Source organism: Lepus europaeus, chromosome 5 (assembly GCF_033115175.1).
Source record: "Lepus europaeus isolate LE1 chromosome 5, mLepTim1.pri, whole genome shotgun sequence".
NCBI lineage: Eukaryota > Metazoa > Chordata > Mammalia > Lagomorpha > Leporidae > Lepus > Lepus europaeus.
This window is the reverse complement of record NC_084831.1, coordinates 16,401,797-16,422,170: the sequence shown is the minus strand read 5'-3', so window position 1 is coordinate 16,422,170 and position 20,374 is coordinate 16,401,797. Positions and strand designations below refer to the sequence as shown.

Here is a 20,374-nt window from a genome sequence, read left to right as displayed (position 1 = left end):
CAGATACCAGAAGGAGTCCAAGGGGGAGAGCGGCAGTCTGGTGTTTGGCTTCTTCATTCATCTGTTCATTCATCCACCCGGCTATCCAAAACATGCAGCCGTCTGCCATCGTCTGTCCGTCCCTCCCTCCATCCATCCACCCATCATCCAATCTCCAAGACACCATTTTTTGCTACTTATCTATCTATCTCTGTCTCTCTACATATCCAGTCACTCAATGATCCAACCTACGGAATCTGCAAGAAACCATCCTGTTATCCATCCATCCATCCATCCATCCATCCATCCATCTTCCACCCAACAACCTGTCCAGTTCATTCAATCAGCCAATCCACGTAACTGTCCATGCACACACCTATCTAACTGTCAATCACTCAACCACCCATCCACGGCTCAGCTGCTCACCCCCTACCGCACCGCATTCCACCTGACCAGGACACCAGGACGGCTAAGGACCTCCCCGGTAGGGAGGAAATCAGACCTGCTGACGCACTACACTGCACGGTCTAAGTGGGCGCCTGCAAGGTCCGACCAAGGACACAGGGGCCACCAGGACCGAGGGGGAGGGGCCAGAGAGAGGTCAAGGCAGGCTTCAAACAGGAGGAGAGGTTTAAACATGATCTTATGAAGCAGCGCAAATCGGCCAGGCTGAGAAGGGGAAAAGAGGGCCCAGGTGGTGGGGAGTGGAGTGCAGTGTGAAACGGCACAGTGGCCTCTGGGGGTCCCGAGGCTGAGTCCTCACATCACTTGGCCGCTGTGGCCAGGTCATTCCTTCTCGATCCCTAGAGAAAAGGTGCCACGTCCCCCTGCAGCTGGGAGAGAAGGCGCACCTGCCGCCCCGGCTGGATATGCGTCAGCTCAGAGGAAAAAGACGAGGGCCCCTAACGGTCTGTGGGCAGGCTCTGCTGCAAGCAACCCCACGCATAGACCCCCACTTCCCGTTCTGCTGTGAGTCACCCCCCCACTTCTGACTCCCCAAGCCACACCGGGGGCGGGCGAGACCATCCTCACAGAAGACTCACGAGGTGGCGGGACAGGGCCCAGCAACAAAGAGGGGAGCCGGGATGCGAACGCTGGCCCCAGGCCAGCGGGCCCAGCACCATCACCCTCTCGGCTCGGCTGGCACGGCTGCACTTCCGGCTGGCCAGGGGCACCCAGGGCCGGGGGCTCGCTGGCAGCTCTTTTCCACTGCGCTCCCCAGAACCGCAGGAGCTGCCATCTGAGACCGTGGGGAGTGACAGCTGCCGCTGACGGCGACAAGCGAGGGGGAGGACGGGCCAGGGGCCTGACTCGAACAGACTCCCTGGGCCACGGCCTTTCGTGGGCTCCAGAAAGGGCCCGCAGGCTCTGGCCGAGCCTGTTCCCAGGCCCTGCCTCCATTCAGGCGGGACACACCCCACTGTGCGCTAAGCCGCTTTCTCCCCACTTACACGTTTCCGGCTTCCCATGGACCCAGGCCAAGTGACAAGTTGGTGCTGCGGACATATGTCGTCGCCATAATGGGAATGTTGACCCCACGCTCCCTCCCTGCGGGGGCCAGGCAGCCTGCACCCCACCCCGGTGCTTGGCACGCCCTGCTCTCAGCCACACAGGACCCCGCCAGCTCCTGGGCACAGCCCACACCCGCCGGCCTCTGCAGAGCCTGGACCCAGGGCCCGGAACGCCCGCCCCGCCGCTTCCTCATCTGGTTGTTTCTGAAGCATCCTCTGAGACGCTGCCTCTTCCAGGAAGCCTTCCCTAACCTCACTTCACAGCTGAAGAAACCAAGGTTGCAAGAGGCAAGTTGAAAGGGCCAACGTGAGGCCGCGTGGAGACGTCAGAGCCACAGAGCCAACCTAGCCCGGGAGCTCTCCATTCTACCGACTCTGCCCGCACAGAGAAGCCCTGGGAAGACAAGCAACGTGGCAGATGCCTGCCAGACAGTCGGATGCTCTGGGATTCTTCTGGAAGGTGAAGAAACACAGACCATGGCAGGAAATGACAGGAAAAGAGACCCCCTCCCCAGGTCAAGGTTAGGAGTCACGCTCCAACAGCTGCCATCCAGCTATGTGACCATGGGCAAGTCATCACGGCGCTGAACCTCAACTTCCCCATCTGTACAATGGAACAACAACACCCTTGCTACCTCCTTCCCCCAAACACCTGAGCTACAGCCTGCCATCCTCTGCTGGTGTGCCAAATCCAGGCGGCACAGGGGGCTGCCTTGGCCAGGGCTGTTTTAGAACAAAACCAAGCAAGCACCTCAGTAACGAGCTTCGCCATGAACTCCAGACTTTTACAAACCCGACTGGGCAAAGGTGGACCCTGGTTTCTGCAGGGCAACATGGTCAGGAATGGGGAGTACCTGCCTTATTTTTTAAATATTTATTTATTTGAAAGGTAGAGTGGCACTGAGAGAAGGAGAAACATGGAGAGAGGGAGGGAGGGAGATCTTCCATTCACTGGTTCATTCCCCAAATGGCTGCAATAGCCAGGACTGGACCAGGCCGAAGCCAGGAGCTCCATCCGGGTCTCCAGCATGGGTGCAGGGGCCCAAGCACTTGGGCCATCGTCTGCTGCTTTCTCAGGTGCATTAGCAAGGAGCTGGATGGGAAGCAGAGCAGCAGGGTCTGGAACCAGCACTCCAACAAGGGACGCTGGGATCGTAGGCAGCAGCTTAGCCCACACCTGCCTTCTGTAGGCCGAACACGGGCTCTCCCCGCGCCCCTGCTGTCCACGTAACCCCAGCTCACCTCCCTCCCCTCCTCCCTCCCAGCACCGGCTGCTCCTGGGGCCGGGTCCCCGCCAGGACTCACTCTCGCGATCTATGCTCTCTGCGAGTCTTTTGTTGGGCTTGAGTTCTTGTTCAGTTAGCAAAGACGAGCCCAGCTTCTTGTTCGACAGTGTAACCCACAACACGTGACTCTGCGTTACCCAGGGAGGGCGGCAAGGCTGCAGGTGAGACCCTGGAGCAGCAGCTGTGCCCATGGAGCCCCCGAGCCCCCGCCCGTCCACCAAAGCACCAGAGCTGCTCAGTCACTGCTGTTGGAAGCCGATAGGTTTCGGGTTGGCAATTGGTCACGGAGAGGATGTGCACAGGCCCCCTGGCCCCGGCCTCGAGCCTGACACTGGGCACCGGGTCCCGGAGCCAAGGGGCCTCCCAAACCGCTGTGTCCCACCCCCCGCTGTTTACAGGAGAAGCTGAGGTCCAGGGAGCACCCCAAGCAATTTACCCCAGGGTCAAACAGTGTGTGGGGGCAGGACCAGGAGGCACACTTGACCCCACAGGGGCCGCGGAGTGACCCCAGCGCAGGGCAAGCTGGTGGCTCGCGCTCCAGCTGAAGAGGCGGCCGCTATTTGGCCCCAGCCAACTGTGGCCACCTGCGGACGTGGGCCCGGCGTAGCCAGGCTGTCTGCTTTTCAGAGAAGCCAAAAACAGGTTTGCTCTTGATTTTCAAATGTTGGCTGAGAATTCAGATTGGACTGCTGTCCTCTGGGGTGGCAAGCCTGGTCAAGCTGCTGGCTTTATCTGCCAGGCCTCAGTCTCCCCATCTCTCAAATGGGCCCCAGGGCTCCTGGCTACTTCCAGCGCTGCTGGGAAAACCCGAGGAGCTGGTGTCTGTTTGGCAGCGCAGGCTGCAAATGGCACCACGAGTGCCCCACGGTGTCCACTCTCCCCGCGGCGCTCCTCACCATGCCAAGCGTCACCGCCGGCCTAAGCTACAGCCGCGTGGTCCTCACTGAAATGACAGACTGCACGTTTATGGCAGCTGCATGACTCACCGGCTCCCCGCTCGCTCGTGTTGCTGGGATGTGGGTGGAGTCAGAGGCTGGACTCCTGCCTCCCAGACCCCCGCCAGAGCCGGGCCGGGAGGAGCATTCTGCAAGTGGCTTGTGTGAACTACCCAGCCGAAGCTTTGAATCCCTGTTCCACCACTCCCTGGGGATCCCTGGACCTGTCACTCTCTGAGCCCAGCTGTGGGGCTGCTGGGCGACTCCACAGGACAGCACCCACAACGCCCTCAGGGCCGCGCCTGGCACGGGACGGCTGGTGTCATCGTCAGGGCACGGGAGCGGGAGCCTGGCGGGCTCTGTACCGAGGAGCAGGGCACGCTGACCCCGGGATTCAGGGAGGGGATGGCACGGCCCCTACAGAGGCCGGCTGAAGGGGCCTTGCAGGGAGACCCTGGCCGTGGAAGACTCGGGCCAGCACCCCCGGTGCACTGCCAGGAAGCCAGTGTCCCACCACCCAAGGGGGCAACCGCGAATGTCTACTGTGTGCTCAGCGGATGTTCCCTCCAGAGACCGGGGACCCAGGCCTCAGAGAGGTGCAGCAACCAGCCAGGGGGACACACAGCGAGGGCCACTCCTCCGGAATAAGAGAGTAGGTGGCCAGCGCCAGGCTCTAGGGCCAGGGAGTGTCAGAGATGGAGTGCGTGCTTCCAACCCAGCTTAGCTACGACAACCAAGGAACACCCGGCATGCCACGTGTCCGTGGTCCAGCCGCGTGTCCGTGGTCCCGCCGGTCGCAGCCTGCGGCATCTCACTCACCCTCACCGCCGGCCTCGGCCAGCGGCGTCTCCAGCTTACAGATGAGGACTCCGAAGCCCCTCCAGGCCATGGAGCAGGCAAGCCTCCCCCCCACTCCCAGGGGGCTGCATCCCCAGGCCCAGGCTCCGGGGACTGGGGCGCTGATGCCCCTCCCCTCCCCCCTCCGGAAGGCAGCCGCTTTAAAAGGCCCTAAACCACTTCCCAGGCGGCCTTATCAGACCGCTGAGCTGATCCCAATCAGGAAGCTTCCAGGTGCTGCCTCCACCAACGGCCGCCGCACCCCTGGGAGCTGTGCAAACATTCCTTCCCGCCGGGCCTCCCCAGCCACCTCCACGCACCAGGAGCAGCCCTGGCCGGCTGCACTTCAGCCTCTGCCAGCTTCCTGCCTCTTTCCCGGGAATCCTGTGTCACCTGGGGAGCAAATTCACCTGCCCCATGGATTTCCTACCCTTGTTCCCCATCTACCAAACCAGGCAAGCAGATCAGATCACAACATTGGGCCACTTCTTCCAGGAAGCCTGCCATGATCTGCATCCCCTCGGTTCTCGTCAGGAGCCCTGCCTTGCCAGCCCAGACCTCCTCCACCTGCCCCTTCCTGACTGGGGCCTTTCTGTGTGCGGGTGCCGGGCCTCAGGCCTGAACTTCCAGGTGAGTTCTGGGAAGGCAGAGCTGGCCTGCAACTGTCCCGGGCTGAGCAGCCGGCCCCGCCTTGGCACCGAGGCCGAACCTTGCTAAAGTGCAGCCTGGGCACCGACCTAGGCCTGCCGAGGGGGAACCTGGGGCAAGGCCAGGCCCCTCCAGGAAGCCACGTCAGCACCGATCCTGTCACAGTTCCAGATGAGCCTGGACCTCAAGGTTTAGGGAGCTGCACCCCCACCCCGCCGGAGCCCGGAGAGGAGGCAGAGGGGGTGCCGGAGTCCGCCCACACGTGTGGGGCCGCTGCCCCAGGGCCAGGGGAAGTGGGGAGCACCAGAGTGGACTGGAGGAGACCCCAAGGCCTGGGCAGCTCAACTGGGGGCCACCGAAGGACCCAGCCATCACAGACCGCACCGACAGGCACTCGGCCCCGTGCCTGACACTCCCGGGGCATCCACGGGAGTCCCAGAGGACAGTGATGCTGGGGGAGGGGGGGCTCTGAGCTCCTGTCCCAGAGCACCCCAAGCGCAGTGCTGGGATCGGGCCCAGGAGGCTGGGCCTCATGCCGGCTACCGGTCAGCAGGCCCTGCTCCCCACCCAGCCGACGCCCCTCTCCCACCCAACACCCAGCAAGGGGCCCGGCGACTCTCACAGTACAAGCCGAAGTGAATGAACACAGCAGCCTGCTTGTAGATTCCGTAGCGTTTGGGTCTTAAATCTAAGCCCCGATTTCCTGGCTAAGACGGGCGCACGAAAGCAGGTCTCCTTCAGAACCGAGAAGCCGAAGAAACAAACATGAAAGCAAAGCCAGTTCCCAGTTAATCCCACGGAGGGCCGCAGGTTCTTAGCTCGCGCCCAAGAGGTAGGGGCAGCGGGGCAGGCCTCAGGTGGGAGAGACAGGTGCGGGGACAGGAGAGGTACGCACCCCGCCCGTCTAAGGCGCACGTGGCTTCTGCCGGCACACTTGAACCTGTCGCTGGCCGGAGCTGAACTGGTCCATGCGTTATCTCCCCAGACCTCCTCGCACCCCGGCTCAAGCTGTCCCTGGGTGTCTCCCTCCCCCGGGGGGACTCCCTCCCTCATCTGGGTCCCGTTCTCCACTCACTGGGCCACTCCACCTTCAATTCATTCAGGGTTGCCTAGCTGAAGACCTCCTACCGGGAGGAGCCCCCTGTGGCTGGGGAGGCCACACCACAGCAGATTAAAAAAAGCCTCTTGGCTCCTGGAGTGGGCGGCCCAGGGGCCAAGCAGATACCGAGCGAGGAGACGGATGAGTCTCCCACACCGCTGCAGGTGGCCATGGGTGCTGCAAAGCAAAACGAAGCCGGTGGCAGAGCAAGGAGCAGAACTGGGTCTGCTGTAGATGATCAGGGAAGGCACCCGGAGGAGGTGTCGTTTGAGCAGAGCTTGTGGGACCACAACCCTGGGCCCCACATAAGCCAGAGGGGTCCCTGCTTCTTCCGAGTCTCTCCACCCGCTGGCTCCTCTTCCCGGCACCACGCGAAGCCCCAAAGCCGACCTTGACTCCTGGGGACGTGGCTCGTAGGCAGGACAGGTGGCTGAGAAAGCGCCTAGCAGGGAGAAGGGGCAGTGACGACAGGCGGCAAAGCCTAAGGCTGTAAAATACGACATCGCCGCCTGCCCAGCGGCCCCAGGCAGCGTACAACTTCCTGCTAGCAGCTCCCGGGGCCCCGCATCTCAGTCTCTCCTGCCAGCCGTGTCCCTGACCCACGTGTCCCTTGTCTCCCTGCCCGCGCCAGGACCCGGCTCACACCGGCCAGAGAGGAAACTCAGCAAGACCTGGAAAAGAAGTGAGCAGAGAGGGCAGGCGAGCTTTCTCCAGCCCCAACCTCGGGATTCCATCTAGCGGCGGGCCGGCCTCTTCTGCTTCTCTCCCCTCTCAGCCCCCACTCAGGGGCTGCGCGCTTGGCTTTGCTTACGAGGTCTCCTGGTTTGGGGAGATGCTAAGAACACCACCCCAACACACGCACGCGCGCACACACACCCTCTCTCCCCCTTCCCCAGGCTGCAGTGGGGATTCCCCAGGGCCTTGCGGTCAGGACGGCCCTGCTCTGGGCTGAGGGCTGGAGGAGGGGCAGCGGAGGGAATGGCAGCCCCATGACTCCGGCTACCCCAAGCCTCCAACCCGGTTTCCAGACTGCTGCTCCCACGCGGACCCCCGTGCCCCCGGCTGCGCCCATCCCATCCTCCACCCCCCAGAGGCCACCCCCAGGCCCTCAGGACAGACTCGCCTGTCCTGTCCTGATATGATGGGCAGGACAGGCATGAGGGTGCCCCTTTGGGCAGATGGGGAAACTGAGGCAGGGAGAGGAAACCACGAGGTGAGCTAGACCACTGTATGCCCAGGGAACCTGGGGCTCCTGTAGACAGGGAGCCAGCCCAGGGTCCCCCGGGAAACCCGGCAGAGCCCCTGACCACCTCACACCTGCCCCGCCTCCTGCTGGCCAGCCCCCTGGCCTCAGTGGACTGGATTTCTTGGCATCCAGGGCAGAGGAAGAGCCCTAAGCCAGGTGTGGAGGCCCCCTGCCGCCCTCCTCTCACCCAGCCAGGGCTTCCCTTCCCCACCCTGCCCCCAAGTGGCAGGCCGGGCAGCCAGCTCCTCCTGTGACGTCAGTAGCCGGCCAGCCCTGTTCCCAGGGCCAGGGGCCAGTCTGGCCACAGCCCACCAGATTCCAAGCACCCCCTGCCAGGGCCACGGCCGGACAGATGCGGCCCTTCCACCTACCCCGCACTAATTAAAAACACACCCAGGCCTCTTCCAAGGCGACGGGGGCCAATTTTTCTGCCTCCAGCACCGCCAACTGCAACCTAAATAGCGATATTTATGCCAGCTCCCCAGAATACTGTAAACATCGCAACGTATAGCGGGGCCAGCGCATGAGTCATTTCCAAAGCCACAGCTAATAAGTGGTACCCTCTGCCACATTCCTGGGACCCCCCGCCGGCAGCCGGGGCCCAGGGCTGCCCTCCACACCCGGGGCCCACGGGGCGGCACGGCACCCACTCTGGGAAGCCACAGGAGCCAGAGGACAGCTGGCCTCCGGGGCCACCCCCAGCCCCTGAGCGTGGCCAGTGAAGTCACCAAAGTCACACCGCCCATGTCACTTCCAGAGGCCGCAGCTCCGGGGCCAGGTCTGATCAGGTTGTGTTGAAGTTTGCAAGAGGGGGAGGGGCTCCCGGTCACCCCAAAGTGGCCGGAGAAGAGGGTACTCAGCCCCGCAGCAGCGGCAGGATCCTGCACGGGCTCACCTTGCTTGGGGGGGGGGGGCGGGAAAAGCCAGCCACGGCAGCCCAACTTCAAAGCCCCAGACCTGGATGAGAGAGGGGCACTGGGCTCTCTAAGGCTCGGCTGCCCCGGCGGTTCCCAGGGGCCAGGAATCACGCCCACCTGGCCTCCCGGGAAGGCTGATTCCGAAGGAGCCAACACAGCTGCGGCGGGAAGGCACTTTGCAAAGCTTAAAGTACCTTGTCAACGGTGCAGCACGCCGTAAACCACAGAGAAGCGCGCACGGTGCAAAGTACTTCATAAACTGTGACGCGCGCGCCACCCCAGAGCCATTATTCACATCCAGCTCTCGGCCCGCACGCTGGGCCGCTCCCGGGGAACACGCCCAGACCCCGCTAACTTTCCCTCCCGAGCAAGCTCGCTGGCGTGACCCGCCTGGGGGTCGGGGGGCAGCATGGGGAGCGGGCCCGGCGACCCCGGCCGAGGCCAACACATGGCAAGAGCATCTGGTCCGGCCCTGGAGGCAGCTGGAGAGTTCCCGGGGCTCCAGCCGCCACGCTGGGCTCTAACGCGCGCGGGGCGGTGGCCGGCAGGGGTGCCCGGAGACCCCGCGCAGCCGAGAGATGCCCACCGACCCATCCCCCCCACCCTGCAGCCCTCCGGGGGAGGAGACCCCATTGTACGCCGCGGGCGACGGGCAGGCACCAGCGCTGGGGGCCGGCGCTCCCGCTTCCACTCTTGCCAGTCCGCGCTCTCCCGGGCGCCGGGCCCCGTCCCGGGGGGCGCGGACCGGGGACCCCCCCACACACACCCCAGCCAGCCGCGGTGCCTCCCTGCCAAACTTTGCGGCCCCGACTGCGCGCCCGGGCCCCCCAGCCCGCGCGGGCCCTCCACCGGTGCCGAGCAAGGCCAGGCCCGCGCGAGGGGGGCTGCCCGGGCCGGGGGGAGGCGAGCGCGCGTGGGCAGCCCCCAGCCCTGGGCGGCGCTTGCCGGGCTGGCTACAAAGCCTCGGCAAGATGGTCCCTTCGCCTCCTCCTGGCACAGTCAATCAGCACCCGCCGCTCCCCCGGGCGCCCGCGGGGCCCGCGCCCCCAGGCGCGGCCGGACACACCTCCCCGCGGCCACCTGCGCCCCGCGCCAGCCCCCGGGCAAACTTTGCGGGCCGCAGGGCGGAGGTGGGCGCCGGCGGCCGCCCGTGCCCGGCCGCTCCCCGCCCCCCATCGCCGCCCGCCGGCTCACCTTCCACGGCGGCGAGCAGCGGCAGCAGCAGCAGCGCGGCCCCCAGCCTCCGCAGGGCCATGGCTGCGCTTCCCGGGGCCTCGGGCCGCGGCGCCGCGGGGCCCGGGCGGCCCGGGCGGGAGCGCGCGCCCCGGGCTCGGGGGGCCGGGGGGAGCGGCGAGGCGCGGCGTACACACAGCCGCCGCCACCGCGCAGCCAGCAGAATGAGCCATCCAGCCCGGGCAGAACGGGGACCCGGGCTCCGCCAGCGCTGGGCACGGCCCACCTGAGCCGCGGGCGCGGGGGGAGCCCGGCCCGGCCGCCGCCCCCCGCGCGCGCGCCCCGGCGCCCCCCGGCCCGCGCGCCGCCCCGCGCCCCCGGCCCTCCGCGTCCGCAGGGCCCCCCACGGGGGCGGCGCGCGCGGCCGAGCGCAGCGACCCCGCGCGCCCGGGCGGCCGCGACCCCGGGCTCCCCCCCCGCGCCGCAGTGGTCTCTCCCGGCGCTGTGGCTCCTCCAGATAAAGCAGCGATTTCAGCCCAAATGTTTCTCAATTTTTATTGAATGCTGCAAAGCCGGAGAGCGTCTGGCGCGGCTGACAGGGGCTGGGAGAGGGGACCCGGGGGGCAGGCGAGGGAAGGGGGCTGCCCCGAGCCGGGGCGGACGCTACCTGTCAGGCCCCGGGAGTGCCACCCCCTCGCCTCAGCCCTGCCACCCGGGTCCCTGCGGCTTCGAAAGGGACGGAGCTGCTATGAATGGGAAGAAGAAAAAAAAAAAAACCGGTGGTGGTGATGGAGGGGTGGGGGGAGAACTGGGAACAAAACAGGCGGCTTTCCCAGGCGCCGGGGCCTGCGACTCGGGGAGTGGGCCTTGGCGCTGCCCCGAGGGCCTGGGGGCGTCCCCGCTGGCAGCGGTGGGCCGAGCCCTGGCAGGCAGACCCCGGGCTGCCCCTCGCGGCCTTGTTCTGAGCGAGCGCGAGCCCCTCCCGCAGCCCCTGCACGGGGGATTTCTCCTTCTCTGTTGAGCAGGGTGCCCGTGCAGTTTACGGTGGGGGTGGGCTTTCTGGGGGACGCCCTCACCCCAGCCGGCACCATGGAGCGGGCCTGTGCCTGGCTGGCCCTCCAGGGAGGACACAACCCCTTGTTCCATTTCCACGGGCCCAGCCCGCTCTGACAGCCTTTATCACCGTCATCATTAGCAGGCTCTGTGAGGCTGGATGGTGGGCTGGCTGCAGGGGGGGCCCCGGCCTTGGGAGCCGCACTCTTGACAAATGAGACTTAACCGGGAGCCGGGCGCCCTGTGCGGTGGGTGCAGGAGCCCGGCAGAGAGGCGGCGGGCGATTGGAGTTCACTGGGTGCCACCCAATCCCTTCAGGATCTAGCCCCCCACCCCAGAAAGTCCAGACTGAGAAAATGGGCTCTGGGCTCGGAGGGGGCGTAAGGTGGGGAGATGGGGTCACCTTTGGCATCTCTGAGAGTCCATGTGACATGGGCATCGTCCTGAAAGGCCACCAGGAGGAGGTCACCCTAAGGCGGGGAGTGACCTCGGGAGTGGGCAGGGAGGAGAAAGGGGAGGCTCCCCCCACTAAGCCTGCGTGCCAGGGTCCAGACCCACCGGGTGCGGCTCCTGCTCTCCTCCGGTCCTGCTAGTCTACTTTTCAGGGGGCCCAGGCCTTGAGGGACCCGGAACCCGTCCCAGCTTGGGGCAGAGGGGGCTCCCAGCAGCACCAACCCCAGTGCGCCCAGGGGCCCAGCTGCTTACTGGCCGGGCGGGTCCAGCCTTTCTGCGCCCTTTCTAGGGGGGGCCCTGTCACCACCCACCCCAGCAGCCGCCCCCCCATGACCAGCATCTGTGGGGGACCTGGGTGCTGTTTACACAGTGCCCCCCTCACTGTTTTAGCTCTGAGGGCTGAAAAGACAAATGAGGAAGCAGAGGACCAGATCAGCTCTTTGTCCAAGGTCACACAGCACCTTGGGCTAGAATTCACACCTCCCCGCCCCCACCTCGCTCATCTGCCCCACTCCAGGGCTAGTCCCCTTGTGTCCTCCAGCTCAGGGAGTCATCTGGTCTACTTCCCACACCCATTTTACAGTTTAGGAAGCTGAGGCCAAAAGGGAGAGAGTGGTTCACTCAGGTTATGTAATTAAATATCCATCAGTCTCTGGTCTTTACTTTTTTTTGTTTTGTTTTTTGTTTTTTTTTTACAGGCAGAGTTAGACAGTGAGAGAGAGAGACAGAGAGAAAGGTCTTCCTTCCGTTGGTTCATCCCCCAAATGGCCACTACCGCTAGTGCGCTGCGCCCATCCGAAGCCAGGAGCCAGGTGCTTCCTCCTGGTCTCCCATGCGGGTGCAGGGCCCAAGCACTTGGGCCATCCTCCACTGCCTTCCGGGCCATAGCAGAGAGCTGGCCTGGAAGAGGAGCAACCGGGACTAGAACCTGGTGCCCATATGGGATGCCTCGCCGCAGGTGGAGGATTAACCAAGTGAGCCGCGGCGCCGGCCCCCTTACGTATTAAACATTACAACAGTGATGGTAATAAAGTCCCCCTTCTCAGCCATCCCTTTCTGTCCAAAGGTTCTTTTATTCCCCATCTGAGATCCTCCAGGGAGCCTAGATGTTGCCATTGGGTCAGGCCCTTCCTCCCTGGTCTCTGGGCAGCTGTGCAGCCCACTTGGCTCCCTTGCCCGCCACTCTGGACCCTGGAATTCGGCCCCATCACAGCCGCCACCAGAGCTGCCACAGGCACCGGCCTCCCAGCTCGCGACAACCCCTCTGCTTAACGGTTTCCCAGAAGCTGATCAGCCCCAAGGGCCCTGGCTGGCGTCTCTGATCCTGGGGTGGCATCTGATTTGCATATCCCAGCCTGGGAGCTGCTCCCTGTGGGGAGTGCCCGAGTGAGAGCAGGAGGCCCAGAGAGGCCTGGGCTCCGAGGAGGAGGAAGAGGAGGGGGAGGGGAGGGGGAGGGGGAGACAGCGTAAGCTCGCCTGGGCTAATGACAACAGCTCCTCCTCGCATTTGCAATCACGCTTTAACAGTTTACAGAGCGGCGTTCACACCCGTCAGCTCGCGCGTGCTCGCGCGCCCAGCCTCCCCTGCGAGCCTCCTGGCAGCGTGGCGATGCCGCGCCTCCCGCCCTGGCGGGGAAGGCACTTACCCAAGGACACGCTGCAGACTTGGTTCTCGGTGCAGCTGGAGGGAGGCTTCGGTGACCTGACTTGTCCGCGTCTCTGTCAATCAAATTTGATTGACGGACACGACCCAGACACCTCCCTGCAAGGCGGGCACCGGGGAGGCGGGGACTAAGCCGTGCACCTGGCGGGCAAGGCCCTGCTGTCCAGGAGCCTACAGGCTTCAACGAGTTCATGGAAAACACACGTTTCCTTTTCGTCCAATCTTCCCATGAGCTTCAGAGGTGCCCTGGTGTACAACAGAATGGTGAGCGTGGTAAAGGTCGGGAAAAGACCAGACCAAGGGAACAGGGTGACGGGGCAGTGATTGCCGTGGGTAAGGGACCGCTCCAGCCTGGGGGCGTGTGACCACTGAAAGCTGGATGCTACAGACGGTGGCAGGGAGGTCCCTGTGTGAGGAACCCCAGGTGCAAAGGGCCTGGGCCCCACACAGGAGCAGCGGCTGAGGTCGGCAGGCAACGGAGATGTGGGGGACAAGGCCAGGAGGGTGAACCTGGATTGCGTATTTTAAGCACGAATGGAAGCCACAGAGGGTTCTAAGTAGGGAGCAGGTGGCCCGGATGCAAGGGAAGCAGCACGAACTTGGCTGAGAAGGGCCGGGGGGCAGCCCGGGTGCTAACCCAGGCCACCGTCCTGGTCTGTGGGGCTGGCCTGGCCTCTGTACCCCGTGGACGGAGGCCCCAGTCCTCCCTTCCCTTGCTGTGTGACCTCGGGCAGAGCGTTCCCCCTCTCTGGGCCCCACTTGCCACAGATGCAGAATGAGGGCATTGGCAAAGGGTATTTGTCTGAGGTCGCCTTTGGCCCTGGCTCTCCCATTGCTGTGGGAAGAAGACTTCGCTGAGGACCTCAGCCATGCCGGAGGGGGCTCAAGGCCCCCGCGACTCTCCCAAGGCAGTGCGAGGGGCTCCCGAGGGGACAGTGTCGTCCTGAGTGACAGAGCCTGTAGAGGGGACAGAAGTTGCCTCTCGGTGTCCCCAGGTCTCTGACGCCCATCTGCAAGCCTCATGCAGGCGTTGGGCCACCCCTGCATCTCGGGCCAGGCCGGGGATGGGGGAGGTCTCAGCACAGAGTCCTGGCCCAAGTCCTAGTTCTGCCACCAGTTGGCTGTGTGACCCCAGCCGAGGGCCCTTCCCCTCCCTGGGCCTGCGTGGGGAGAGTCACACACCTGCGCTCCGGAAGCTGGCGGACCGGCGCTGTCCAATGGAAACACAAAAGTCCCTAACTGAAAGTAAGAAGAAACAGGTGGAATTGATTTCCACTTGTTTATTTAACCCAACATAGCCACAATATTGTGATTTCAACATGTGATTGATGAACCATCTTGTGGTCTTTTTTTTTTCCCACTCCATCTACGGAATGCGGTGTGTATATTTCAGCCTATCTCAGCTCCACCACGGCGGTGGGCAGGGGCGGCACCCAGTGACCCAGGGCGAGCCTATGAGCAGCCGTGGAAAGGGAGCTTGGACACAAGTTGTCCCAACGCGCCAAGGGCACGGGGAAGGCAGTCACTCCCCCTGCCGGAGGAAAGGGGGCAGGCTTTTCCCGGGGAGGTGACTGCCCCCGGGGGTGGGCGCTCGTCCTCAAGCTTACAATGCCCCTGGGATGCTTCCTGCTGACGCACACCCTGGGAGACAGCAGGGATGGCTCAAGGACTTGGGTCCCCGCCACCCATGTGGGAGGCCTGGGTGGACCTGGCATTTGGAGAGTGAACCAGTGGGTGGAAACTCTTGTTTCTCTCCACTCACCCGCCTGCTCTCAAATAATACTTTTCAAAAATACTTAAAAAAAAAAAAAAGCCTCTTGACAGCTAATGTCTTTCCTCCTCCTTTATAAAAACACATTTTTTCCAGGATACAGTAATGCATATTTTGTTAGAAACAGAATGGCTAGAGAAGAGTTCAAAAGGAGAATGAAAATCACCCAGAACCTCCCCAGGCCCAGAGCCACTGTGAATATTTCCAGCCCCTTCCTGCCAGGCACTTTCCGGGCGCAGGGAGCAGCACTGTCACCTTGCTGTGTGTGCAGGGCTGTGCCCGGTGCCTGTCCCTGTCCCCATTCCTCCTAGCTCGCCCCTGGTTGTCAGAGACTGGGGAAGGCACACAGCAGGGTGCTGTTCCGGGAATACGATGGGCCGCAGGGCCAGCAGCTTCCGGGCCTTCCTGCCTCCCCTGCAGACGTCTGCCATCCCAGCTCCACCCTGGGTGCCACTCAGAGGCTGCAGGAGTACCCAGGAGGGCCCGGTCCAGCCAGCGCCTGACTCCTCGCCCCAGCCCTGTGGCTGGCTCTTTGTGACTCGGAGGCTGGGCTGGGCTGCGGCTCCCAGCAGCCAGTCTCTCGACTGCCACCTGGTGTCCCTGGGAGTTACTGCAGCTCCGGAGCAGAGGCGTCCTCCTCCCAGGAGCTGGGAGGGCCTGGGTCACCCGGCTTGGGGGCAAGGACTCAGATGGGGGTGGGGGTGTGTGCTTGCAGGGACAGCCGGTCTCCGGCACCTGCTGTGATCCTCCCGCCATCCTGGCCGCCCTCCCCACTCCACAGTGGAAGAAGCTGCTGTCTGGAGAGGAAGTGACTCAGCTAAGGTCACTCCGCAGACCCATGGATGCTGGGCTGGGCACCAGGCTTCTGGGTCCCTGGGATAAGACCCTCTTGAGGCCTCTGGGTGTGCAGTGGTCAATAAGGCACCAGATTGGATTTTAGGGCACCAGAGTTCACGCCCCTGGCAGCTCTCCACGTGGCTTTGAGTGCCTGTGTGGCTTCCTGAGCCTCCGTTGCCCTGTTAGAAGATGAAAGGGGCCGGGGGAACGACGCGCCTCTGCCAGCCTTGGAGGGGCCCTGTCTGGGAGAAAGGTTGCCACGTCGCACCCGAGCCCGAGGCTTTGATCCCAGCGCCCAGAGCCGCGCAGTTTATGGAGGTTCACTGGGCAGGCGTTTCCCAATCTGCCAGTTTCAAAGTGCAGTTTTGATGGGTGCCTGGTGGGAGTGGTGCGGCAGGGTGGGGGAGCTGGGCGTGGAGGCACGAAAGGCCGGGAGCACGGCCCCCACCTGTGCCCAGACACAGCTGGGCACAGGGGCCAGAGAGGCACGCAGAAGGCTAACAGGCAGCCCCAGTCTCTAAGGACCCTTGTCCCTGCAAGGAAACTCACACAGCCAGGAGAAGCTGAGCTCCCTGCAAAGGTTCCGGCCCAGGAGTGGAGTTTCAGGACAAAGATGCAGCCAGCTCACATTCAATCGGGGCCGAGGAGAAAGGAAGTGTTCAGGCGGTATCTGCCGAATTGGGGGAGGAGAGGTTGGAAGGAAGGAAAGAAGGAAGGAAGTGCAGATGGACGGGTAGGTGAGCGGGCAGACGGACGGATGGATGGGCAGATGGACAGATGGATAGATGGGTGGATGGATGGGCAGATGGATGGATGGATGGTGGATAGGTGGGTGAATGGAAGGATGGGTGGATGGGTGGAGAGGAGAAAGGATGACAAGCAGGCAGGCTTCTAGGAGGTGGTGACATAAGATCTGGGATGAGTCTCGGCATTGCAAGACATCGACGCAGGAGTTTTTGGAAGGACACCTTTCCCAATCAAAAATGAGGAATCTGTACTTCGTGATCGGCACTTGGTGGAACCGAGAATGGGAGGCGGAACAGGACTCAGACGATTCAGAATCTGGGGGCTCGCTAACCGTGGGGATGATGGTAACAGTAACCGCGGCTGCCCGGGCCACCCAGAGCACTTGGCACATGTTAGTCCCTTCACGCCTGCGCGCTCCCCCGGGGGGTTTGCTTGGGCTCCTGTGCCTGTCTCCCCTGGGCACTCACCTCCACTGGACTGCCTCCCGTGCCTCCGGGGAGGGACCACACTGCAGGCGGGGGAGGGCAGCACTTCTGAGCCCCGGGAGAGGGACCAGCTCTGCGCGGATCCCCTGGTGAGCTGCGGCGGAGTTGGCGCTCATCCTCTCCTGCCCTCGTGTGGGGACCGGTGTCTGGAGTCTGGGAGAGGAGCTGAGACGAGAGAAGGGGCAGCAGCTCTGAGGGCCTTCCCCACATCCCCTGCACAGGCTCCGCCCCTGGGAAGTGGCTTCCACCCTCCGCTGTGCCGTCCAGGCGGCCCGTGTTGGGGATGACAACCTTGGGGTTTTACATTCAGAAGAGCCTGGCTTCTCCACTCTTCTCATTGTGTGAATGAAGAAACTCAGAGAAGGGAAGTGGCCTCCTCAAGTTCAAGGGCAGGGGAGGTGCCAGGGTCTCCAGGTTATGCACTGGACGAGGCTGTTGGCCTCGGGCTTCGAGTTAGGAGGCTGGGACCAGGTGCCCCAGGGGAGTCCCGGGAGACGAGGTGGGCATTCTTGTTTCTCTAGAACCATCTGGAAGGCCGGCCAGAGATCAACCCTGTAACCGTCTGAGATGGGAAGTAGCTCGTCTGTCTCACTGCTAACTCACATCCTATTCTACTCTCTTCCTCCAGCATTCGTTACTGTTTTCTAATTTTTTTTTTAAAGATTTATTTGTTTGAAAGAGAAAGGGAGTTGGTGAGAGAGAGAGAGAGAGGTCTTCCATCTGCTGGTTCACTCCCCAAATGGCTTCAACAGTAGAGGCTGGGACGGGCTGAAGACAGGAGCCAGAAGCTCCCTCTCAGTCTCCTGCATGGGGGCGGGGCAGGGACCCAAGCACTTGGGCCATCTTCCGCTGCTTTCCCAGGCTCATTAGCAGGGAGTTGGATTGGAACCAGAGCAGCCAGGACATGAGCTGGCGCCTATATGGGATGCTGGCGTTGCCAGGAGCAGCTCAGCCCGCTGTGCCACCACACTGGCCTCTAGGATTCATTTTAAGTGCAAATGCTCTGCTGGGTCACCATGTGCACCTTCAACACTCATGGACCCAGGCCCCGTGGGGAGCCAGCAATGGGGGACTCGCGGGTGGAAGGTCAAACCTTTTATTCCTGAATTCCAGTTCTGCAGGGACAAAGCAGTAGAGGTGGCATCACAGGGGGACAATGGGGAGCAAACAGGAGCCAGCTCTGCTGGCCCAGGAGTCTCCCCTCCACTTAATTAAGATCACAAAGGGAAGCCGGGTCTGCATTGGATTGTGGGGATTATGCAAATGAGGCTGGAGAAAGGACAGACTTCTGAGCGCCTGGTTCCCCCACTGCCCTGATGGCCCTGCAGGCAGGTGCGGACCACAGCAGAGGCGGTGGGAGGGACCCCAACCTCCCAGGGCCCCGCCCCGGGCTAGAGCTCCTAGGAGTTGGGCGGGGCGGGGGAGGGGCAGGTTTTCCCAGAAGGGGGCGTTTGGAATGGTCTCCCTCCAGTCACCGACAGCGGTGAAGAGAAAGGGCAGGAGGCAGAACGGGGTTTGAACCCCTGCTCTGCCGCTCGCTGGCCATGGGGCCCTGGGGGAATGAGGCTCCAGGCCTCAGCGACCGCACCGCCTGGTGTGGATGTGGGGACCGAGTGGCCAAGTCCAGCAGCTGCCTCGGCAGTGCCCGGGTTCCTCCTCTCCTGCTGGCTCCGTGTGGGCTCAAGGTCATGATAATTCAGTCAGGGTAAGCGCCTTATAAGTAATACAACGTACGAACGTGACAGCAATATATGTGCACACACACATATACACACATGCACACACACGCACATACACACACATATGCACGCACACACTTGCTCAAGAGCACTTCAAAACATTCCTGGAAAATGGAATTAAAAGACAAGTTTATTTTGGTGCAAAAAAATTCATGCAAGGGCCTTTCATGCTACATATTTTCAATGAATTTTTTGAAGACCCCACTTATGCATGGATTTTGAAATTCTTTGCATCAAAATATTTTTTAATTTCATTTTCCATGAATTTTTTTTAAATTTTATTTATTTGAAAGGCAGAATTGCAGAGAGAAGGAAAGATTGACCTTCTATCTGCTGGTTCACTCCCCAAATGGCCACAATGAGTGGGGTTGGATCAGACTGAAGCCAGGAGCCAGGAGCTTCTTCCGGGTCTCCCATGCGGGTACAGGGGCCCAAGGACTTGGGCCATCTTCTAATGCTTTCCCAGGCACATGAGCAGGGAGCTGGATCGGAAGTGGAGCAGCCAGGACTCGAACCGGCGCCCAAATGGAATGCCTGCATCACAGACGACGGCTTTACCCCTCACGCTACAGCGCCGGCCCCTTCATGAACTTTTTGAAGACTCCCTCCTATCCATTGAAATTTTTGGCACCAAAATATGCATATCTTTTAATTCTGTTTTCCATGGGTTTTTGAAGTCCCCTCCTACATCTGTGTGACAACAGCAGACACATGGAGAGCACCTGCAGCAGGAAGGATCTGGGAGCCATTCGGAGCTCCACAAACACAGCTCGGGACAGCCGAGGTGCGGCCACACCTGTCTTCTGGGGAGCGGCCATGTCCAGGAGGGCCGCCGCGGCTGTGCCCCCATGGCTGAGCCGACCCCGGCTGCTCCCAGGCCCATAGCGCCAGGGCGCATGAGCTCCTGGCTGTCATCAGGTTTGACTTGCTCATTTCACACTCGAGAAACTGAGGCCTGGGGAGGGAACGGAACCCCCACCCCGACCCCCAGCAGCAGATGGAGTTACAGCAGCCCCCTATCTCCCAGCCCAGCCCTTCCCTCCCCACCCCCACGCCAGCACCAGGCCTGGGTTTCTGAACCACCAGCTGCCTCACGGTTGGCCAATGTTTGCTGAGCCTGAGTCATGAGCTCAGAACTGGGCCCTGGGGGTGAGGGCAGGCACCAGACCGAGCAGCTTCACACCTGTCTAACCACAGGAGGAAGCCCAGACAGGGAGGGGAGCTCTGGGCCAGCCGGGGCAGATGGGGTTGGGGGCAGAGATGAGCAGACCCTGGCCTTGCCGTGTAGCTCAGCCTGCTAGGGCACTTGCGCCGTCTGCTGTGATCCTGCACTGCTCGGGTAGCGACAGAGCAGGTGATGACAAGAGGGTATACGTCACAAACAGAACAGAATTGTTTCACGTAGAGAATGTCACCTACGGGCCATCAGGGCCATTAGACAGGTGAGCCGTCAAGGCTCAGAGACTGCAGAACTCGCCCAAGGTCACACAGCACTGCCACAGATGAAGGAGGCAGAACTCCCAGAATCCCTCGGGCCTCATCCTATTACTGCTGTGTCCAGTGCGGCGACCACTGGTGAGCCCTTGAAGAGTGGCTTGTCTGAATTAAGATGTGTGCAGCTGCAAAAATACATGTCCATTTGCAAAGGCATAGTAAGAAAAAAGTAAAACATCTCATGAATTTAAAAACAAAATGTTAGTGAGGGGCTCGTGTTGTGGTGCAGCAGGTTAAGCCATCTCCTGAGACACCAGCATCCCAGATGGGCGCCGGTTCGAGTCCTGGCTGCTCCACTTCTGATTGAGCTCCCTGCTAATGCGCCTGGGAAAGCAGTGGAGGATGGCCCAAGCCCTCAGACCCCTGCCACCTACTTGGGAGACCCGGATGCAGTTCCGTGCTCCTGACGTTGGCCTGAACTAGCTCTGGTCATTGTGGCCATTTGGGGAGTGGACCAGCAGATGAAAGATTCTCTTTCAAATAAATAAACAGATCTTTAAA

General features: G+C 62.3%; 1 protein-coding gene across 3 annotated transcripts in view; it reads right to left on the bottom strand.

The window, feature by feature from the left end:
* Positions 1-9,754, bottom strand: part of EPHB2 (EPH receptor B2) — a 170,959-nt gene extending 161,205 nt beyond the window's left edge. For 2 of the 3 annotated variants that reach the window (XM_062190599.1, XM_062190600.1), the window contains exon 1: positions 9,653-9,754. In XM_062190599.1, the coding sequence (XP_062046583.1) occupies positions 9,653-9,713 (61 nt within the window). In that variant the 5' untranslated portion in view covers positions 9,714-9,754. The remainder of the gene's footprint in view (positions 1-9,652) is intronic. The other variant, XM_062190598.1, reaches the window with a different exon arrangement.
* Positions 9,755-20,374: the final 10,620 nt, after the last annotated feature.